General features: G+C 38.9%; 2 protein-coding genes across 4 annotated transcripts in view; both read right to left on the reverse strand.

The window, feature by feature from the left end:
* Positions 1-13903, reverse strand: part of MCCC2 (methylcrotonoyl-CoA carboxylase 2) — a 37020-nt gene extending 23117 nt beyond the window's left edge. Inside the window, exons 1-6 of the mRNA XM_032095285.1 lie at positions 13707-13903; positions 10367-10433; positions 6389-6473; positions 6043-6144; positions 5286-5413; positions 2820-2932 (exon numbers count right to left, since the gene is read on the reverse strand). Of these exons, the coding sequence (XP_031951176.1) occupies positions 2820-2932; positions 5286-5413; positions 6043-6144; positions 6389-6473; positions 10367-10433; positions 13707-13838 (627 nt within the window). The 5' untranslated portion in view covers positions 13839-13903. The remainder of the gene's footprint in view (positions 1-2819; positions 2933-5285; positions 5414-6042; positions 6145-6388; positions 6474-10366; positions 10434-13706) is intronic.
* Positions 13904-14442: 539 nt separating this feature from the next.
* The window catches only part of BDP1 (B double prime 1, subunit of RNA polymerase III transcription initiation factor IIIB), a 52341-nt gene continuing 46490 nt past the window's right edge, over positions 14443-20293 (reverse strand). For all 3 annotated transcript variants that reach the window (XM_032095284.1, XM_032095283.1, XM_032095282.1), the window contains exons 39-42: positions 19867-19909; positions 18749-19043; positions 17243-17477; positions 14443-16883 (exon numbers count right to left, since the gene is read on the reverse strand). In XM_032095284.1, coding sequence (XP_031951175.1) covers positions 16755-16883; positions 17243-17477; positions 18749-19043; positions 19867-19909 — 702 coding nt within the window. In that variant the 3' untranslated portion in view covers positions 14443-16754. The remainder of the gene's footprint in view (positions 16884-17242; positions 17478-18748; positions 19044-19866; positions 19910-20293) is intronic.

Below are 20293 nucleotides of genomic sequence, written 5' to 3' on the forward strand. Positions count from 1 at the left end.
AACAGAAATGTGTTTTAATAAAAGACAAATCTTTCTTACATTTAGTTTTTATGGTATATGAATACAACTACTCCTAATACAACACCATATGGTAATTGAAAGAAAAACAAATTCAACTTTTTAATGCAACTTTACAAACATGTTAAATACGTTTCAAGATATGCTGGAAACATGATCATGACTGTAAGATCAGGCATTTTTAGAAAGGTCCTGCCCAACATCAGCAATTTCAACCTTGCAAGCTGGGTATACATATTCATCTTCAACATAACACCTAAAAATCATTACTCCCATACCAGATCATGATTGAAGTCTCTAGCAAAAATAAGGTTTTCCAAAAATTCTCCAAAAAAGATAACTCAGCAAAACATCACTCCTTTAACACTTGCTGTTCCACAAAAACACTAGGTCCAACCTAGACCTATGAGGGAGTCTGCATGATGACCAGCTTACAAACTGTCTTTTTCTCCCATGTATTTTTGTTCTAACTAAACACTGCTTTTCTCTGGAAATCACTACAATTGGTCCACCTCTACTATTGGAAAGAACTGCAGAAGGTAAATTATGTCATACTTCCTAAAGAGGCCTACTGTGTTGTCGGAATCTTCAGCCTTGGATTTTTAAGGAAGCAGTGGATTTCAGGATTCTTTGGAAAAGATGACTGAAGATTTGACCTCTGACTTGCTTCCAAAATGTGCCAAAAAGTTATCAAGGTAACACAGGCCGTTTCCTCAAAAATCCTGCAAAACCAGTTATCTGTCATGTAAGGAGTGAGATGGAATACTGTATCCTTGACTGGTCAATCTGCTTCACCCTGAAAGTATTGGCTTCTACTACCTCCTTCCCCCAGGAAAAAAAACGTGTCCACTGCCCCAGTGGAATCTGTTGTGTGAGTGATTGCAATCGTGTCCCCGCAAGCCCCACGGCAGGAGAATCCAGTGAGAATAGTCTCTCAACGGTTTCATTCCTGGTGAAAAAGAACACTAGACAGTAGTATTATGGTGGGATTCATGTCATAGCACTGCCACAGGCTCTGGTTGTGTGACAGCCCAGCCTCAGACAACGTGAGGTGAAATAACTGCTATGACATATCACTTGGGAGAACCTCAGCGCACACTGCAGGCACCCACGAATTAAACTGTATTCCAGCCCTTTGCCAGGATAACGACTAGCTTTTTCAGGCTTTCAAAGTGTGGTAGAGAACTTCTCTTCTTGAAAATAAATATTGTCATCACAAGTTCCACAGTACGTGCGACCTATGTCTCACTCAGAATAGATTTTGCTGTTCTCATTATATAGAAAACAGAGGTTGGATAATTTTTTAATGTTCTACATTCCTCAGCTCTTACTGTAATCAGCTGTAGATAAATCTGTCAGGATTGTACATATCACAGACCTAAAAGAGAACCTGGGTTTATGATCACAACTTCTTTTTTGCTCTGACCACTTCCAGATGCCAATGAAGAATGCCAGTTTCAAACAACGTCTTTATTCTTTTATTAATTTATTGTTTTATTGGAAGGTTTTATATATTTTCCCCAGTAAACCGAAAGAGTTCTGCAGGATCAAATGAACTTTGCTGTGCCTCAGTGCTAAATGAGGAAGCTGACTGCTCTCCCTTGGGACCAAAAGGAAAAAGACTAGTTCTGAGAACTGGTGCTCAAAACTGGTAGTTTTAAGAAGTTTCTCACAATTTGCCTTTTTTGACTTGTTTTAAGGACTGTTGGTGCAGTCTGTCTCCTTCATGTTAAAAAAGGCACAGTAAGATCTGGAAAAGAAAATGAACTAGGACATCAAAGGTGTGGAACAATGTCCAGGAAGAAGTGCAGAACTTGAATTTTTGGTCTGCAAAAAATAAGGCAGGTACAAGAGGGGGCTACAAAACCATACAAAGAAGTGGGAGTTGACTGAGTAGACAGCAACTCTGTAGGAACTACCCGGTCGTTTGCTTTCCTATAGTGTTCCTTCATCTGCAGGAGGTTATCTTCAAAGACCATGGACTTCTTCACCCTCTGTGGCAGCTTCTCACTGCTAACAATTAGGTCCCTGCTAACAATTCCCTTCAAGTCTTTATCCTGTCACCTGGCTTTCTTTACTCCACTAGGACTGTACATCCTGCCCTTCATTTTCACTGCAGCCATAGTTGCCCATCAGCAATCCTCAGTCATTTCACATTCTTCATGAGTAATAGATCCAGAAGTGCACCTTCCCTAGCACACCACCTGCATCAAAAAAATTATCCCTATGTACTCCTCAGCGAACCATGACACAAAACCACTTCTAAATCCAGGAACTGTGACTAACAGTAATTATATGCATCATTAATGCACTAGAAAATAACCTCATTATTAGAGCAGTTTTATCATAAAGCACATAAGGGTATCAAATGCATTTATCAATATACACATGCCCCTGTTAGTGGAAGGTATGTCTCATTTACTAACCATCATCAGGGGAGTCCTCACCTTTGCAGTGCTGATGCAGAATAATCAACTGTTCCAAGAAATTTCCTAGTGCTTTCTCAAATGGCCCTACATACCATGTTCCCAAGTTCATTTCTCTCCTACTCCCAGACAGGAGCAGGTAGGTCAAATCATTAGCATGAACACTAAGAAAGAAGACTGTTTCTTCAAAACTATAATGAATTCTTGTGGACAATTACTGTGTTTACAGTGCTTCCAAGCCCCAGACTGGGCCATCAGGTTAGCACAACACAGTGCTGTCAGGAACAAAACATGGGCGCAAGCCTTGAAAAGAGGTAATGGCAGCAAGCATAAAAACTACTTAGTACATTTAATTCTTAGATAAAAGCAAATTACCTGTGGAATTCCTTGTGAGGACATGACTGCTTGATTATAGAAAATACGGCCAAAATGATCTCGATCTGGAAACACTTCTGCTTGCCGAGGTAAATTTGCTCCTCCTGAATCAACTAGAATGAATTAAATTATATTAACATGTTTTGAACAGTGTTATATACTTCTTGGTAAAGTATCTGCATGTTACTTAAAATATACAGCAATTACTAATACTGTATATATTTCTATGAATCTAGGTATAATAGGACCTTCTTTTTGAAAAAATAAAGAAGGAAAATAGTAAACACGCCTCTCCAAAATAACATCCATTATTAACATAATTTTCATGGAAAATAAACTCAGACATGTAAAGGCACAACCATACCTCCCTAAACAAACTTCTAAACTCATCTTGCTGCAAAATATTTAAAATAAAAATGCTTTTAATGTACAATTTAAACTCAACTATTCCATTGCAATTCTGTCACAAGCTCCAGGAACAGGCAGAGCTAACCACCATTGAGTTCAAAAGGTGCTGCCCGTGTACTTTCATACCTTGATTAAACTTCACAAAAACATTAAACTATCTTTATGAAGATTCATTTATTTTGTGCCCTTGCTTCAGGATACACCCTCCAGAGATTACAGGTCTCCAATAGGAGCTATGTGTCTGCTCCCAATTAATGAAAATACAATCTGTCATGAGAAGTATCCAAAGGATTGGACACTATGAGGAAATGCACAGGGAGGTAAAGCATCCCTGAGAGCTCTGGCTCCAAGTAATTAATTTTTACTTGCAACCACCAGTCTGTATGCACATTCTCATCTTACCTGACTGCAGCCAAAAGAAAATGCCTACACCAGTGACTGACTCAGTGACAAATGGCACCAGGTGTCCATGTGAGAATTAGCACCTAGGCAGTTGTTATCACTGATGAAAAGGCAGTTCAAACAACATGAAAATTACACAGTCAGCACAGTGCTGACCGCCTACGAAGCACTCCCTCTTATCACACAGCCCAAACGAACCGGAACAAGCCCAAGTACAGAAACTGCAAAGGTAAAATAACTCACCAGGTATGAATGACAGTGTACATTCAAGGACTATACATCTCAAAGATGGAATAAAACTCTAAACTTTTATTTCAAAAGCATAGCAGTGTCCCACAGTTCCTCATTCCATAAGATCTTAAAACAGTAGAATCACCCACAGTTGCTCACTGATAACTCATTAAAAAGTAAGAGTTCTCTAAACAGACAGAATTTGCTGATAATTCAGACCAAAAAAAATCGTAACAGTTGTTTTGCAAACAGCAAAGCTAAGTTTCTTCTGGTTTTTTAACATGTAAGATAAAATATAGCCTGCCCTTCCCTCCAGGACTCTTTCTATGGCAGTCCCACAAAATCTACACCCACACTGTCCCTGCATCCACCTCACCAACAGTTTCAAGTTCCCACTTCTCCTAATCCTTCTATTGGTATTATTCACGTGATTGGCCTACCAGCAGGGCAAGAAACTTCAAACATTTGTACTGGCCAGGACCTGTATTTATGCGGACTATTTAACTAGTACAAGCATCCAGACTGGCAAACCAATGAATGCCCCTCAGCTGATACTTAAGTTCCTAAACTAAGCTGAACAGACAAGAAATAACCTGCCCTATTTCTTAAAATGGGAGTAGAAAGCCTTTCTCCTCTGATGCTGACATACACAACACCCACAGGAATATAAACTTTCTTACAACTCTCTGTCAAATCTGACTGAAACTGGCTAATAGGTTCAAAAGTCATTATACTGGGAATTCAGGCTGAAAGGAAGACACTGGCAGAAACCTCTTGTATTTGTATAAAACCAGGCTAAGAAAACTACCAGTCATATATTACAGATACCTGTCACTCTGTTCTTCATTTTTTGTAATAAAAGTATATGTAAGTAAAACTTACATGAAGGTTTGGCCAAATACGGATCTAGACTAAATAGACTGAAGTTAATAGACTAAACTCAAAATGTAAAATAAAATACAACTAAATTTCTGCTTCAGAAAAATTAATCCCAAATCCTAAAAATATATTGATCCAAACTATTACTGACAATTTTGGCACTCTTATTATTTTTATTTCCTTGGGATGTTTTCTCGTACAGATACATCCTCCATCAGAACGTACTTTTTTTTTCTAAAATGTAATTTGAATTGACCAGATGAAAGTACCAGAAAGATTGCTCATCCATGACAGAAAGAAGTGATACAGTGTTAACAGCTGCAACTGTATTTTTTGAACCCACCCCTACAGCAGTACAGTAGATAGTGCTGAGAACCTGTACACACCCTCCAGTTAAGGTGTGCCACCAATCTGTAGAGATAATACAGTATTAATGAAAATGTATGTGAATAGGTGTGCTTTAAATACATTCCTGGTTAGTCCGATCTCTGGACACATGAGCTGCCCTTCACACAGGACCTTGGTTATTTCTGCAATGGGACTTACCCAAATAAAGGCAAGGGAGATGATTTTGCATTGCAATTTCTTGAGCACGTAAATGTTTCTTAACAGTGATGGGATAATAGGTACCACCTTTGACAGTTGCATCATTAGCAACAATCAAGCATTCCACCCTAAAAATAAAACAAGTTTATGAGAGAGAAAACCATTTCTGATGAATAAGTATGTATGATGGTTAAGAGCTGCAACATGCCAAGGACTCCTGAAGCCCTGATGTTCTACGAGAGCTCTTCTCACCTGCACTCCCTCAAGTGCACACTGTAACAACAGCCTCAGCACTACAATGTCCTGTCCATTATTTTAGGGAGTAAAATAATGCTATATAGCACCACAATTAATTTCAAGAATAGTCTTGGAGGTATTTTGAGTAAGCAAAACTAATTTTCAGTTTAAACTGAGTTTAAGAAATTTGAGTTTAAAATACCACCCTATTCTTTGAAAATTGCTGTCCAGATACACTGATCTCCTTCCTTCAACAGACACCAGAAATTCCATGTGTGTTTTGTTTAGTTAGTGGGATACACTAATTAATAAAACCCCAACAAACAAAAAAAATCAAAACCAAAAAACTCACTTCCTCTTAGCTATGACTAAACAAATTGAGATACTAACTTCATTGATTTTTTGAGTGTCAGAAATGAAACACTAAAAACGCTAACAGGCATTTTTAACTGGAAACCAAATAAAATGACACCTTCTTCCTTTTCATATGATTAGTAATGAGATGACTAGAATCTCTCACCCAGATACTCGTCCAATGCCTGTGATAATGCCTCCTGCAGGTACCTCTTCATTACCATACAACTGGTAACCAGCAAACTGGGAAAACTCCAAGAATGGAGACCTGAATGACAAATGAAACAAAACTGTAAAAAATTACTGACTATATCTGCCACTGAATCTCACTTAAAAGGTTAAATCTAGGAAAAAAAAAATTTTAGGAGATCAGTATTTCAGAGAATGCTTCTGTAAAATTTCAATGATGTTATTTGCCAATCTTTACGGAAGCTAAAGAGAAAAGAAGCCTGTTGCAATATTAACCCGCAAAAGACAACCTGAAATGTTTAAAAAAAAGAGGAAGTACTTACCCAGGATCAATAAGTTTGTCAATTCTCTCTCTGGGTAACAGCTTTCCTCTTGATGTGTGAAGCTTCCGAGCTTTTTCTCCACCTCCTGTGATACAACAGTAAATTGTCACATTTTCTATGGATGCAGGTAAGATAAATCACCTGCTATATTAAAACTTAGAATGGAAACACTGATGAGTTCCCAGTTTTTGAAGTATGGACCTTAATAATAAATTTAATAAATAATAGTTTCCACTTCAAACAGATTTCAGGTATTGATAAAAATGCTTGGTTTTTAGAACCTATTTTATTTCCCCCCTCATTTTTTACAGTTAGTCTTGAGGTAAAGATTTTAATAAACATAGTTGTCTGAAACTTTCCCCCACTGCTTGGCAACAAACATAAGGGGAGAAACCACAAATATATAGAAAGCACAGCTGTAGAAATACAGGAAATAGTGGTCCCTAGAACTGATTCAGAAGAGCCATGCTGTATGCAATCCTGAATGACTCAGCACCATCGCATTAATTACCTTAGATCATGCCATAACTATAACCAGAATTCAGACACACAGCATTTAATATCAAGTTTATATTTGTTTCATTTCAACCCTTCACTAAAGGTCATCCTAAATCATATCTTCTGCTCTCTAGAGCTTTGTATCATTCAATACTTCAAGATTTGTTGACATGCCTCAGCCACTTGTAACAATAGCTTATACAAAAATTGTCTCTCTGTGTAGACAGATCACTGATCCACCTCATCGCTCTAAAATTGTCTCCCTGTCCAAATTAAAGAAGGTGCTGTTTTGCTAACATTTCTCCTGAGACTCCAGGATTTCTCTGTCAGCTAGGCATCACTGAAACAGAGCTTCTAAGCCTACCTTTGAATTCCTTTCTCCCACCTCCTTCCTTGATCACTACACACATCATTTCCTACCTGTTAGGCATGCCAGAAAGCCCACAATTTATTTTCAGTTCAGCCAGTTCATTAGGTCTATATATCCAGCCTAAGCCCAAACCTAACTTCTGTAGAAGTTTCTCAAGAAACAACCTCTCATATCCACCCACAGATACTACTCCCATCCATGTTCTCAACATCCCACATAACTACATTTCCCCTGACCTCTGGAGTCTTTCACTTACACTGAGTGATGCTGCAAAAATAATTTCCATCCTGTGACTTTTGTCATCTTTGTGCTCCTCCTCTTCACACACTAATCATAAATGCTTGCTTCCCAGGCCCTGTAGCCATTCTACTGAACATTGCTCTTCCAACATCAAGACACTCTACCCTGCACTAATCTCCATTCTGTAGACTGAGAAGCAGTGTCCTTGACGATGAAACAAACCTGGCGGCATTTAATTAGAAATCTCTTCTTAATTTCTGCTTTACAACAATGCCTACACCACTGTGACTGCAATGTGCAAGGATCAGTCATGGGGATTAAATGTATCTCACATGCTTCTTGTGCTTCCTATCAGAAAACCATCTGTTGTAAAGGGGCAGGAACCACTTCCTGTTGCAAAGCTGGGGATTACTCAGTAGAGTGGGACATGGGTTCACAAAAACCCTACACACTGAAGTAACAGCTAACATATGAAGCATTCATTACAAAGACCTCAAACAAAATCTCATCCTCTGACAGACAGCTTTTACAGCGAAATCGAAAGATGCTGCACATACCCTTTAGAAGCATTCAACATAGATACCTAATTCTTCTCATATACTTAAATAATAGGTAAAGCAATTTCAATCAATGCCACTCAAAACTGTACATTAACATCCTAGTAGAGCTTGCAAAGATGAAGGAAAAACAAGCACTATGGTCTTGTCATTGTGTAACAAGCAGGAACAGGCAAGCGAGCAGCAATGAAGAAGGCCATGATCGTTAGCTCATGAGCTACGCATCATTAGTTCATGAATTGCTTAACAGTCTCTACACCATAAAAGACAGAGGCAGTCCACGGGTTTTAACATCAGGAAACTCCAGAAATCTGTTTCACAGCAAGCAAGAAAAAGCACCGAGCACAAAATCTTAACTGCGCTCTGTTCCAAAGTTGTAGAAGAAATTGCATTATATAAGAAACAGTGTGTAAAATGAGGAAACCAGTATCATGATAGTCACAAGAAGGTGAGAATTAAAGCTGCTCAGCCTCTGGCAGCATAATTAAGCATTTATTAAATGTTTTCCTTTTATTGTCTCCATTAACTGTGGTCAACTGCAATTCATTCGGGTCGTCTTACAAGTCAAAAAGAAGAAACACAGATTGCAAGCTTTTAAACTACTACATACCTGCTTTCTCTTTGCCAACACAACCACAGCTAGGAACTTGGAAAAGATCCACCAACAAAAAGGGGGCAAAGGAGAATCCCCATCCTTTATTGGATGTATGGGGAAACATAGTGACAGAGGATGAGGAAAAGTACTTAATACCTTCGATTCAGTCTTTAACTGGATATGCAGCTCACTGAGAAGACAGGGACAAGAAGCAAACTGAAGCCCCCATAAACCAAGGGGAACTGGTTAGTGACCTACTATATACCACTTAGACCCACACAAATTTATGGGGGGAGATGTGATCCACCCAAGGGCAGTGAGGGTGATTTACCAAAATATGAGTATCGATCTAGTATTGATATCCAACTGAGATGGTCAAAAACTCTCTCACAGTTTAACGTTAGAAAGTGCATGTTTATTGGCGCCAGACAGCTGCGTGGAATAGCTTCCTAATATGCAGTGTCAAAGTATGGACGGTTACAGAGTCCATTTATCCACAAAAGTTATGAATATCCAAAATACAAATATATATTTATAACAATGACCCCTCCTATTCTCTGCTTCATATGGAAATCAGCGTAGTATAGTTTCTAAATTCGGTCAGTGGTCATTATTAATTGAGGAGTGGTCTTGAAGATGAAGGAATAATACTCTTCCTCACTTGAACTTTCCACCTCTCTGGGTTTTGACAATACAAATAGCCTCTTGGGGAACACCCAGTTTCTTCCTTACAACTTCTGAATAGCATCCAGATGGGAAAAATCAGCAACTGTTTTAAATTTCTTTAGATCTATCTATCAATGTTTCCTGGTTCTCGTTATAAACACAGCTAAGCAAATATAGAAAGACAGTTAATTAATTATCTGCAACTTAAAAGCTTGTTTCTAACTTAACTCTTATTAACTCTTAATTAGTCTCAGGTGGACCTACACCTTCACCTTCCTCTAACTAACTCTAGCAAAACTTATCTTTAACTAAAATCTTAGAATCTTAATGTTTCCTTCAAAATCTGTGTTTCAAGGGAACTGGTGGAAGAGCTCACAGAGGCACTTTGCATCATTTACCAGCAGTCCTGGCTAACCTGGGGTCCCAGGTGACTGGAGGCTGGCCAGTGTGACCACATATCCACAAGAAGGGCTGGAGAGACAATCCAGGGAGCTACAGGCCTGTCAGTCTGACAGTGGTGCCAGGGAAGGACAGGGAGCAGATCTTGTTGACTGCCATTATGCAGCACATACAGGACAACCAGGGCATCAGACCCAGCCAGCAAAGGTTTAGGAAAGGCAGGTCCTGCTTGACCAACCTGATCTCCTTCTACAACAGCATGACTCACTTAGGGGATGAGGGAAAAGCTGTGGATGTTGTCTATGTGAACTTTGGCAAAGCCTTTGACACTGTCTCCCACAGCTTTCTCCTGGAGAAACTGGCTGTTCATGGCTTGGATGGGTGCACTCTTGGCTGGGTAAAACGTTGCATCTGGACAGCTGGGCCCAGAGAGTGGAGGTGGCTGGAGTTACATCCAGCTCATGGCTGGCCACTAGTGGGGTTCCCCAGGGCTTGATTTTGGGGCCCATCCTGTTTAGTAAGTCTAACAACAATCTGGACAAGAGGATCAAGTGCACCCTCAGTAAATTCACTGATGACAGCAAGCTGTGTGGGAGTGTTGATCTGCTGAAGGGCAGAAAGGCTCTGCAGAAAATCTAGACTACCATACTTACCTAATCTGATTTTTTCTGCTTGTTCTTGTAGTTCAGTTACCAGTGCTTTCATTCGTTCATAGTTTTCCTAAGTGGGGAACAAAACAGAATTTTAAATTCAACCAAGAGTGACTATATTAATTTTTATTAAACAAATGTAAGAAGTACAAGACTAATTTCTCTTCAAAATCTAATTTTACCTTACTATATACTATCTCTGTATTGTCTTTAAAGTAGTAACATTTCTAGCTCTGTACTGGCTTTCCTCAAGCATCCCAAAGCATTTAATAAAAAGGCTTCATAAAAATTCTTATTGTGTTAGGATAGCAAAAGACTAATTCTGAATTTAATAAACTAAAATAGAACTATTCACTACAAAGCTGAAGTGTTGTTTCTCAGATTTTGTTTATTTTTGGCATAGTTTTGTTTGCCTTTTAAATCTAATCTTGTAAAAAACGCAGATTCAAATTAAGTGCTCTTATGACTTCAATCAAAGGATGAATGACCTAAGTCAAATAGATTTTGGTAAACACTTTTTAGATTCTTGCTGTTTAAGTTGAACAAAAAGATACAGCAAAAGTTGATTTTGTTTTGTCTTGGTTTTGGGGGTTTTTTTGGGGTTTTGTTGCTTTGGTTTGGGTTTTTTTTGCTGGGCTTCTTGCCATTATACCTCTAGAAAAACAAAGACTCATATTCTGATACGAGTGAATCAGTACTGAGCTCACCATTTTTATCAGAATTATACAAAACTCTGCACGCACATTACAGCAGGTTGGGGTTTTTTTTCAATTTCTTAGGAATTGAAAGGTATTAGTCAAACATAATTTGTTGGGAGTTTTTTTTGCAGACACATGAAGAAGTTTTACCTTTTTGAAAAGTGCAACTGCCATAAAAGAACATGCTGCACATCAAGGTCTTATTGCCTTGTCTAAATCTCATTTATATGACATTTGAGTCTACTTCGACAGAAAAAAACAGCTGGTAACTCTATGTTCATACATACTTGAACACTCAGACCTAAGGTTTCCCTTAAGAAGAAACTGCAAATGTTGCAGTTGAGTTTGTTCACTTAGGCACTGAAAGGCAAAGATGCAAAGCAGAAAGAAAATTAGAATGTGTAGAGGCAGCTCACATTTGCTTTGGGTGCATAGTAACTTTCAAAAGACTGCATTTTTCTGCCTCTGTAATTGCTACAAATAGATTAAAGACGCTCTCTTGAAAGGTAAAAACGTACCCTATAATTCCATACTTTTAAAAGTCTGCAGTTTTCACAACACCCAGTATTACTCTGTATCAGTGTTCAGCTTGTCTGGCTGGTTCATTTTGCACCATTACACATCAAAAATTTTCCCTGTTTCTCCTTGTTCAGTCAGTCTGTTTCCTCTGAATACACTCACCTTTTGGACACAGTACTGAGCTTAAAAACTCACCTTTAACATGGGAAAAAAATAAAAAAGCAGCTAAAAAGGCAGAGGATATTAACAGAGAAATAGTAGTCACAATCATAGGGTTTTTCTTTAGATTTTGACGTACTGTAGCTACTTTAGCTACTCTACACGAAAAATATGAAAGGACTTTTTAGATAAACTATAAAAAATACTGTACACAAGCACCTGAGTTTCTTAAATTCACTTAACTTCTATCATGATCTTTCATGCCTTAAACCAGAATACAACACCATTACACTCTACTAAAGAGAAGTAAGGATGTTTTGAAATAATTCTGAATATGCACAGAAAAGACTAGTCTCAGAAACAAATGTGCTAGTTCTACCATGCATTTGTGGGCTCTTCATTATTGTCATTAAATAATGACAAAAAGGCCAGTGAACTGGCACCAAGTTCTTTCTGGAAACTGGTCCTTGCACCAGCAAGGTGTGTAAAATTGTGCAGTTAATATGTGGGTTTCTACAAATTTTAAAGCAAAATTCAGAGGCAAAACCTACATACTAATCCTACAGTTACTGCACAAGCTAAATGAATTACTGCTACATCACCAAAGTGGATGTAAGAGCTAGTCCCTAGAATCTTCAAATAGACTTTCTTTCGTTTTCCAGAATTTAGACTCACTCACTTTTAAATTACCTTTCTGCCTACCTGGTTTGAGAAACAGTTTACATTATAAAGGCCAGCCTGCCTAGTTGAATTCACAGCCAGAAAAGTAAACATTGACCAAAGAAGGCAAGACCTTCATCACGTATCATAATGTCTTCTTGTGTTTGCACTATTATTCCCTGTATTATTTTATTTCAGACAGTTAAGTGCCACAAAGCAGGGACCTCAGCTCCTTCTGTCTGTAAAGCAGTACTTGCACTTGGAGTGTTGTTCCATAATTTTTTTTTTTACCAAATACTAACACTATTAGCTATTTTACCAAGCCTTGCTTTTCTTTTGAGGTTGAAAGGTACCCAGACACAACTGCGAATCTGTGGAGAGCTTATATGAGTGAACACCTTTATTAAAATACTACCTTTTTTGGTACACAAAATATGAACGTGTACACATATATACACACATGTCACATACACAAGCTCTGCACGTGTGTGTATATATATATATATATATACACACACACACACACATACAGACAAACACTAAAATTTCACAGAAGCTTCAGTCACCTAATTTGTCCAAAATTTTGTTTCTGCAAAACAAAGCACAGAACCCAACACAGAACCAAGGGACCTATCTCAGTAAGAATATATGCTGCTGCTTCACGTGCTGTTTGATATTTTACGTGAACAAATATGAAAACAAACGTTTACCCTCCTATGCCCTTGACCCACACCTAAAGCCATGTTTTTCTCAGCTTGTTAACACGATTTTTTTAATATGATGACGTTAACAATGCCCCAATTAAATTAAATCAATTTACACCAGATGGAAGTACTGCTCTCTCTTCGTAAAGACAACTGGAATTACACCTAGCTCTCCTCCTCAAAAGATGATGTTTTTGGAGGCATGCCCATGACTCTGTACAGCTATGCCACCTGTTTTCAACTCGGGAATCAATTTGCAAACACAAGGAAACATCCAACTTTGTAATCATCAGGCTCCATCTTCCACCGCCTACGAACCCCGCCTCCACCTCATTAGCACGGTATCCATCAGCTTCAAATGCAGCAGGAAGAGGCATCCTTAGAAGTGCAAAAATATCCGTGACGACGCAGACTACGCACCAACCCCCGTTGTTTTTACAGGGCATCTGTAGGCCCAGCTCGCACAAATGGGCAGGACCGGGCGCTCGGCGAGCGGGGCCAGGGCGGGCCAGGGCCCGGGCACGTGCTCGCCACGTCCCGCGCGCCCCGCCGCGCCGGCTCCTCCATGGCGCCGCTGCGGCCCGGCCCGGCCGCCCCCCCTACCTGGTAGAGCGCGGAGCCCGCGTCGGGGCGCGACCCCACGGCCGCCACCGCCTCCCCACGATACCCGCGGGCGAGCAGCGGGCGCAGCAGCCCCAGGCAGCGGCCCGGGAGCCGCGGGGCGCCCAGCAGCATGGCCTGGCCGGGCCGGGCCGAGCCGAGCGGAGCCGAGGAAGCGGAGCCGAGGCGGCCTTCCCAGGCCGCCACCGCCGCCACTCCCCCCGGCGCAGCCAATGGGCACAGCGGGGCCGGGCCGGGCCGCGGAGCTCTGGCCCGGTCCCCCGAACAAGGTAACGTCGTAGATCGCCCTTTAGAAGAATTTGTGTTGGAACGCCCCACTTTCCACGCAAGATTACATGCTCACTTATACAGTAACAGGGACAGATCTTTTTAAAACCCAAACCTCTTTGGTCGAGTTTCTTCCTTGCTTGAAAGCTTTGCTATTCCTTCAGCATTCAGTTTTACTTTGTTTGAAGTCAAGGCCCTTGTCTTTAGAGAGAGGTACACCGGGGAGTCTGATACCAAGTAAATTAAGCTCTATTCTAGAACAAAATCAGGGAACAATGACAAGGCCCCTCTTAAACCACACTCAGCCTACCGCTGTACCAGCAGGTCTGTGTGCACGCCAGTGGTGCAGCCCAAACTTCAGCCTTTCCTCTAGTTCACACTTCCCGTTAGCTAAGTGTACCTGCAAGTATTTAAAAACTACAATTGATACTTTAAGAAATGGAAACACAGGTAATAGAAAATAATTTATTCACATAATATACATACAGAATAGGACTACTTCCTTTGACACAGAAAGCTTACATATGATGATATAAGGTGTCAGACAACTCTTAAGCAAAGCAGTTTTATGCCACATCTTTGTAAAAATGCTATTTGTAAGTGTTGAGATTTCAACGATATTTTCTTACATCCTTCATCATTATAAAACTTTCATACACAAAACAACACAAAATCATCTTCTTTCTATTCAAATTGAATTTGTTCTTTTAAAAAAAAATCTTCTAACAAAGTGCATGTTATTTGCTGCAAGGAAAAAGAAAGCATAGCCCCAATTAACAATGCAGGTAAGGCACCATAAATCTTAGTAATGAAGTAGTTGTTTTTTTCCCCCTTGTAACATGAATGCAAGCTAAAATGTATGCAACTACATGTAGAATGATTATCCCCTCAGAACTCACTCAGAAGGTACTCACGGCAATTATTTCATAGCCACTCCCCAAGAATCTATTTTTAGGCTCTATGAGTGCAAGTGATATAAACATGCCACACGTATCAGGAAGTAAACACTTGCATACTTAATATCTACAAGATATACAACACACAGAGTTACATGTATACATTAATCTCTTTCATGTTTACAGTAAAACACTATTTAAACATTTCAAGTTAAATGGATTAGGCAAAGCACAACGTACCATCTGAACAGAAAGTGTTGTTGGTGTTTTTGGAGGGGTTTTTGGTGGGTGAGGTGGGTTGATCAGACACTTTCAAGTAAGTTACTCTACACTGGGACCACTAGCCCCTTTTCCATCACCTCAAGGAATACTGCTGCTAGTGACATTTCATTGGCAGAAGCCTGCTAACATATCAATTTGCAGTAATAGTAGCTTTTTTCTGTATTTCTCCTCACTGACAAAATTTTTAAGGTTCCTTCAGAAGCCTTGCCAATAACTTCTGAAAAGAAAAACATTCTCAAACTTCATCAACTATTTCAAAATTAACTACATATTTATATTATTTACCTGCCAGTAAATGGTTACCCATTCCAAAGCTGATGATAGGTTTCTTGAGAGCATTAACAATACCATTTAAACATCAGTTTCACCTTCATAATAAATCATTTTGCAAAAGCACCTCCTAGTATTAAGTAACGGGAAAAATTTTAAGACTACTCAAATCTACACACTCATTTTTGTTCACGCAGGAGTTTCAGACTAAATATTGAATCTTTCAGTGACCACCTGACTTAAAGAGTGCATAAACCTAACTACCTCATCAAGACAAATCTCTTGATGAGGTAAGTAAAAACTTAAGACTAAAATCTAAAGCTACACCAGAATTTTATACCAAGTTACAGTACAAGCAGACATGCAACATGAGAAAACCTTTCTAATTCAACTGCTTCAAAGCAGCAAATCGTCAAAACAGCGACATTGTATAGTCATGGTTTAAATCCAATCTCTTTGTGCTACTTTGCACAAGGGAAACCGAGGAAGTCAGCAAATATACAAACACCTACATGTAAAAACAAGGAAAAGAAATCTATAGCTTTGCTTTCTAATCTAGAAGAAAATTAGCATTTATACTAGGAAACATCAATCTCTTCCTCCCAGTGATAAACAAGGTTGCAAACATTAACCTTGTGCTATCATCTCCTAGTAAACTGTGTTTTTAAGTTTTCAACACATTTTTAAAGAACTAATCCTGTTGGGTTTTTCAGGTTAGGATCTTTTAAATTACATGGTTAAAAAATTCTTACAAAAATATGTAATTTGGAGATTCTAATAAAAATACCTGCAGTACTTAACATATGTATGTATGTATTTACTACACTACTTCCAGTATTTGCATTCTGATCTTCAGAGATTACATTATATCCAAAAAGTTCATTCCTCCTTCTGACGTAACATACTTCGCAAAAAGAAGTAAAGAACTTGGAACGGTCAGTACCAAAAGCTTCAGCATTAAAATGGAAAAGGATACTTGTTGCAAGATTAAACATTATTTCATTGCACTTTTCTGTATGACAGTCATGCACTCATTATCAGTGTCTAAACAAGTGAAACCATAAGCCAGCAGTCATTAGTCTGGTCCAGTGACACACCATTGTAGTGGTTTAGACTATGTCAGCATTTTGAAAGTGCCCAGGTTGCTTCAGGAGGAATCCATTTCACCTTCATGGCATTAATTAACAAGAGTACTGTTATTACTAGCTGACAGTAAGCGTGACATAATGAATATCAGAACCAACTGTAACTTCTAAAATACTCTTTTCTTGTTGCAGTATATTTTGTGGTCCTAGGTTTTTATAAAACCCATTTGCTATTCTGAATCATCCACTTCCATAAAGATGTCACTGAAAAAGTACTCAGAGATTTTGGTTGGCTCTCCTTCCTTCTCTTGATCTTTAGCACAGAGAGGTGGCTTCTCAGATGAGTTTTTACTTGGAACCTGATAAAACAAGAAAAGGTTGCTCTTAACAGTCTTCATTGGTGGGTATGTGTAAATATTTTCACATATATATCCACTTGAGCTTTTTGTAGGGGTATTTTATTTATGTAGGAAGTTTTGACCAAAGAAAGAAACATCAGCTTACTGAAAATGAGAAGCAAATAGATATCCATGCAGAGAAAAATCATCCTAGTTCCCTTACAAGTTTCCTACACATGCACAAGTCAGAATTTGTTGACCAGAGCAGATACCACTCTCAAAACATGAATGCTACAAGACCATCTACCCACTCCTAAAACAACTAATTCTCTGTTCTTCACACCTCAGAAATGCATGGGTGTTCAAAATTAAACTCATACCGTAACTGCAGCATCAGCAGCTACATGCTCATGTTCCACAGATGATGAAGTAGACGGAGAGGAAGAAGATTCCCTATTATCCTTAGTAGATGGAGTAGGCTTCTTTAGACTTCGTTTTGGAGTCACAATTCGAGGCTTTTGGATCTTCCCTCTATTCCCTTTGGCATCTTCTGCAGATTCAGAATTACTTTTTTTGCAAATTAAAGATAAAAATCCCAACGGTTTTCGTCCACCCCTGTTCAAAACAAATAGAGTCAGGATGTCACAGGATTGCTCCATAAAAGGAAGATGAAGATGTAAATGGTATTGCAGGAGTCCAACTTATTACACGGGAAACAAACATACACCTACAGGACATACGAAAATTCTAAGGAAAAAACCAAAATGTCATTCTGAGAAAGGCTTTCATATTGCCGGATATGTTGGTAAAAAGTTTTTATGAACAGTCACAGAGACTCTTGACAATTTTTAACCCTGAGAACAGGAACCTACTATTTGCTGCTAATGCACAGCCCATAACAAGCTACCAGACTTTCAGAGAGTGGTTCCAAGAAGGATGGAGACAAACTCCTGAAGAATACACTGAAAATTCTGAACGTCCTTCATGTAATCAATAGGAAAAGAAACCTGATCCCCAAGGACGGGGCTACAGCAGACTATCTGCTGCAGGGTTTTTAGCCTCCTTACAGCATCAAACCCAGACCAGTGAGTGTACGGAACTCGTGGCAGCAAGGAACGTACACAAAGCATTAACTTTTCATGTTGTTAAGAGTTTACAAATTAGAAAGTAAGCTTTAAGGCAAGGATTCTGATATTTATGCATCACTATCCAATTGCCGTGGATGTCCCAAGTACAAATAGCCAGTATTGGTACTCACACAAGCATAAGGAAAAAATAAATGACAGATTAGAAGAGGCCAGCAGAGCATTACAATCAAAATAATTGAGCACAGGAACAACAGAGAGCAGGAACTCAAAACATTTAAACAAACAGTACAGAAAGGTATACTTAAAAAATCAAGTCAACAGATAAGATAAGAAGAATATCCTCTGAGCTGCCAAGATTGAAACTCCTTAGGGGAAATGACTTAAATTAGTCCTAAAAATCCAGCATGCTCAGTACTGCACCAGTAACACATCTTACTGGCAGGACAAACACCAAAACAAGTGAATGGGTATATATCTCACAACATGAGACTCACCCATGGAAAACAACAATTCTCTTAAGTTCCTATCACAGGCAATGGATGTCTGCCTAACAAGAGGCATCTATCAATATCTAAATAGACACACTACATCAGTAGTGCCCCCCAGTTGATCTACTGAGTAAGCTGATGCAAATTTCAACGTGGACAGTTTGATCCTTCCTAATTTGCAGGAGAGTATAGAAACTGTAACTCTTAGCCATGCAGGCCACAAACAATGGTACTGAAAAAATGTCAACATAGAAACAAGATCTTTTTTTACAGAACAAGCTGACATAACATTATTGCAACTATTGCATACCTGAGTAATGGAGTTTTTGAAGATGATGCTGTGCTTCCAGTATGTTCCAACTGTGCAGATTCATGCACATTCTCCTGCTTTCCTTGTCTGCTTATTTCTGCTTCTGTGTTAGAGGTTAACCTCCACATAACCTCCTCTTCATTTTTGGATGCTGGATTCTCAAGTGGTGCTTTCCCTAAGCTCTCCAAAGTCTCAAGATGGCTTCTCTCAGCCAGTTGTGACACAGACTCAGACACCAACACAGAAGTAAGTACTTTTTCCTTTGCTGAAGACTCTGTTTTTTGAGAAGGATTCCCTGTAAAAGAAATTGAGAGTCAAAAACTTCAGTGATAACACAAGAGCCCAAAAAATGCCTGTGACATTAAGATGGCTTGCACCATTACAACAGAAGGGCTGAATTTTTGTTTAGTCTTATTTGTCCATTTATAAGTCACCACTACAAATTAAAAGTTCATGGTCTACTTTTAAAACCTGTAAGATTATACAGATCTTATGAGGAAAAGCTGGTAGAAGTGTGGTTTTAAATTTTACAGCACAGTCTTCCCCCTCTCATCCTTTACAGCACACTATAGACCTTAGTCTAGTCATCTAGCTTCTACAACTTCCCTTAAAAGTCTTTTTCAGAGCCAAAATTGTAGGCTCAGGTCACTGAAGACTGCATTGTCAGCAATTCTGCTTTTTCTCTGTTTCTTCAGAGGCAGACTAAGCTCCCAAACAATTACATACTTTTTTAGTAGAAATGCAAAACAAAATAAATTTTTTTGGCATAGTATGGTTAAATGCCAGGTAACACTTTTGATTATTAGTGCTCTTTAACAGGTGGAAATATTTGCTTAAGAGAAGATAACATGTTTAGACAAAAACCCTCTCAAATTTCACCAATAAACTAGCTACACCAGTGCTTTCAGAACTGTTATTAAATTAACAACATTTATGTACGGCAGACCTAGTTTATGGCAGAAAACATGGAATGGTGGTATTAGTGTAGTACCAGGAAAATCTGTTTCTACTTTTATATTAGATGACCTCAGAGAGAACTATTTAGCATGACACCCAGTGTTAAGTTGTGATGTATTTACATTCATTATACTTTGGCTTACAAGTTTAAGTGTACCTACCAGAAGTTATCACTGGCACATCTGTGGATTTAATCGAATAACCCTGTATTTAAAAAAGAAAAAAAAAAGGTTTTTTATTGCTCACAATACAGAAGAGACAATGAAGTTGATAGACTCATATCACACATGCACAGTTCTAAGAGCAGGACTGATACAGAAGACAGTGCAGCATCATTCATCACTCAACTCATTTCCTGAGCAGGCTTTTCAAGGTGTTCTTATGACAAATGACTCAAGACAAGGATATTGAGATAAGAGATCAAAGAGGGAAGAAGACTGTTATCCAGCCCTTCACAGAAAAGCTCTCTGGATCATGTGGAGCATTACCACCCATTCCTACATCAAGGTACACTGTACAATCTTAGCCCACTTACAAAGATCAACGGTAGTCACTGCCCCAAGCTTGGTCATATTGTAAAAAAGCACA

Source organism: Corvus moneduloides, chromosome Z (genome assembly GCF_009650955.1).
Source record: "Corvus moneduloides isolate bCorMon1 chromosome Z, bCorMon1.pri, whole genome shotgun sequence".
Classification (NCBI taxonomy): domain Eukaryota; kingdom Metazoa; phylum Chordata; class Aves; order Passeriformes; family Corvidae; genus Corvus; species Corvus moneduloides.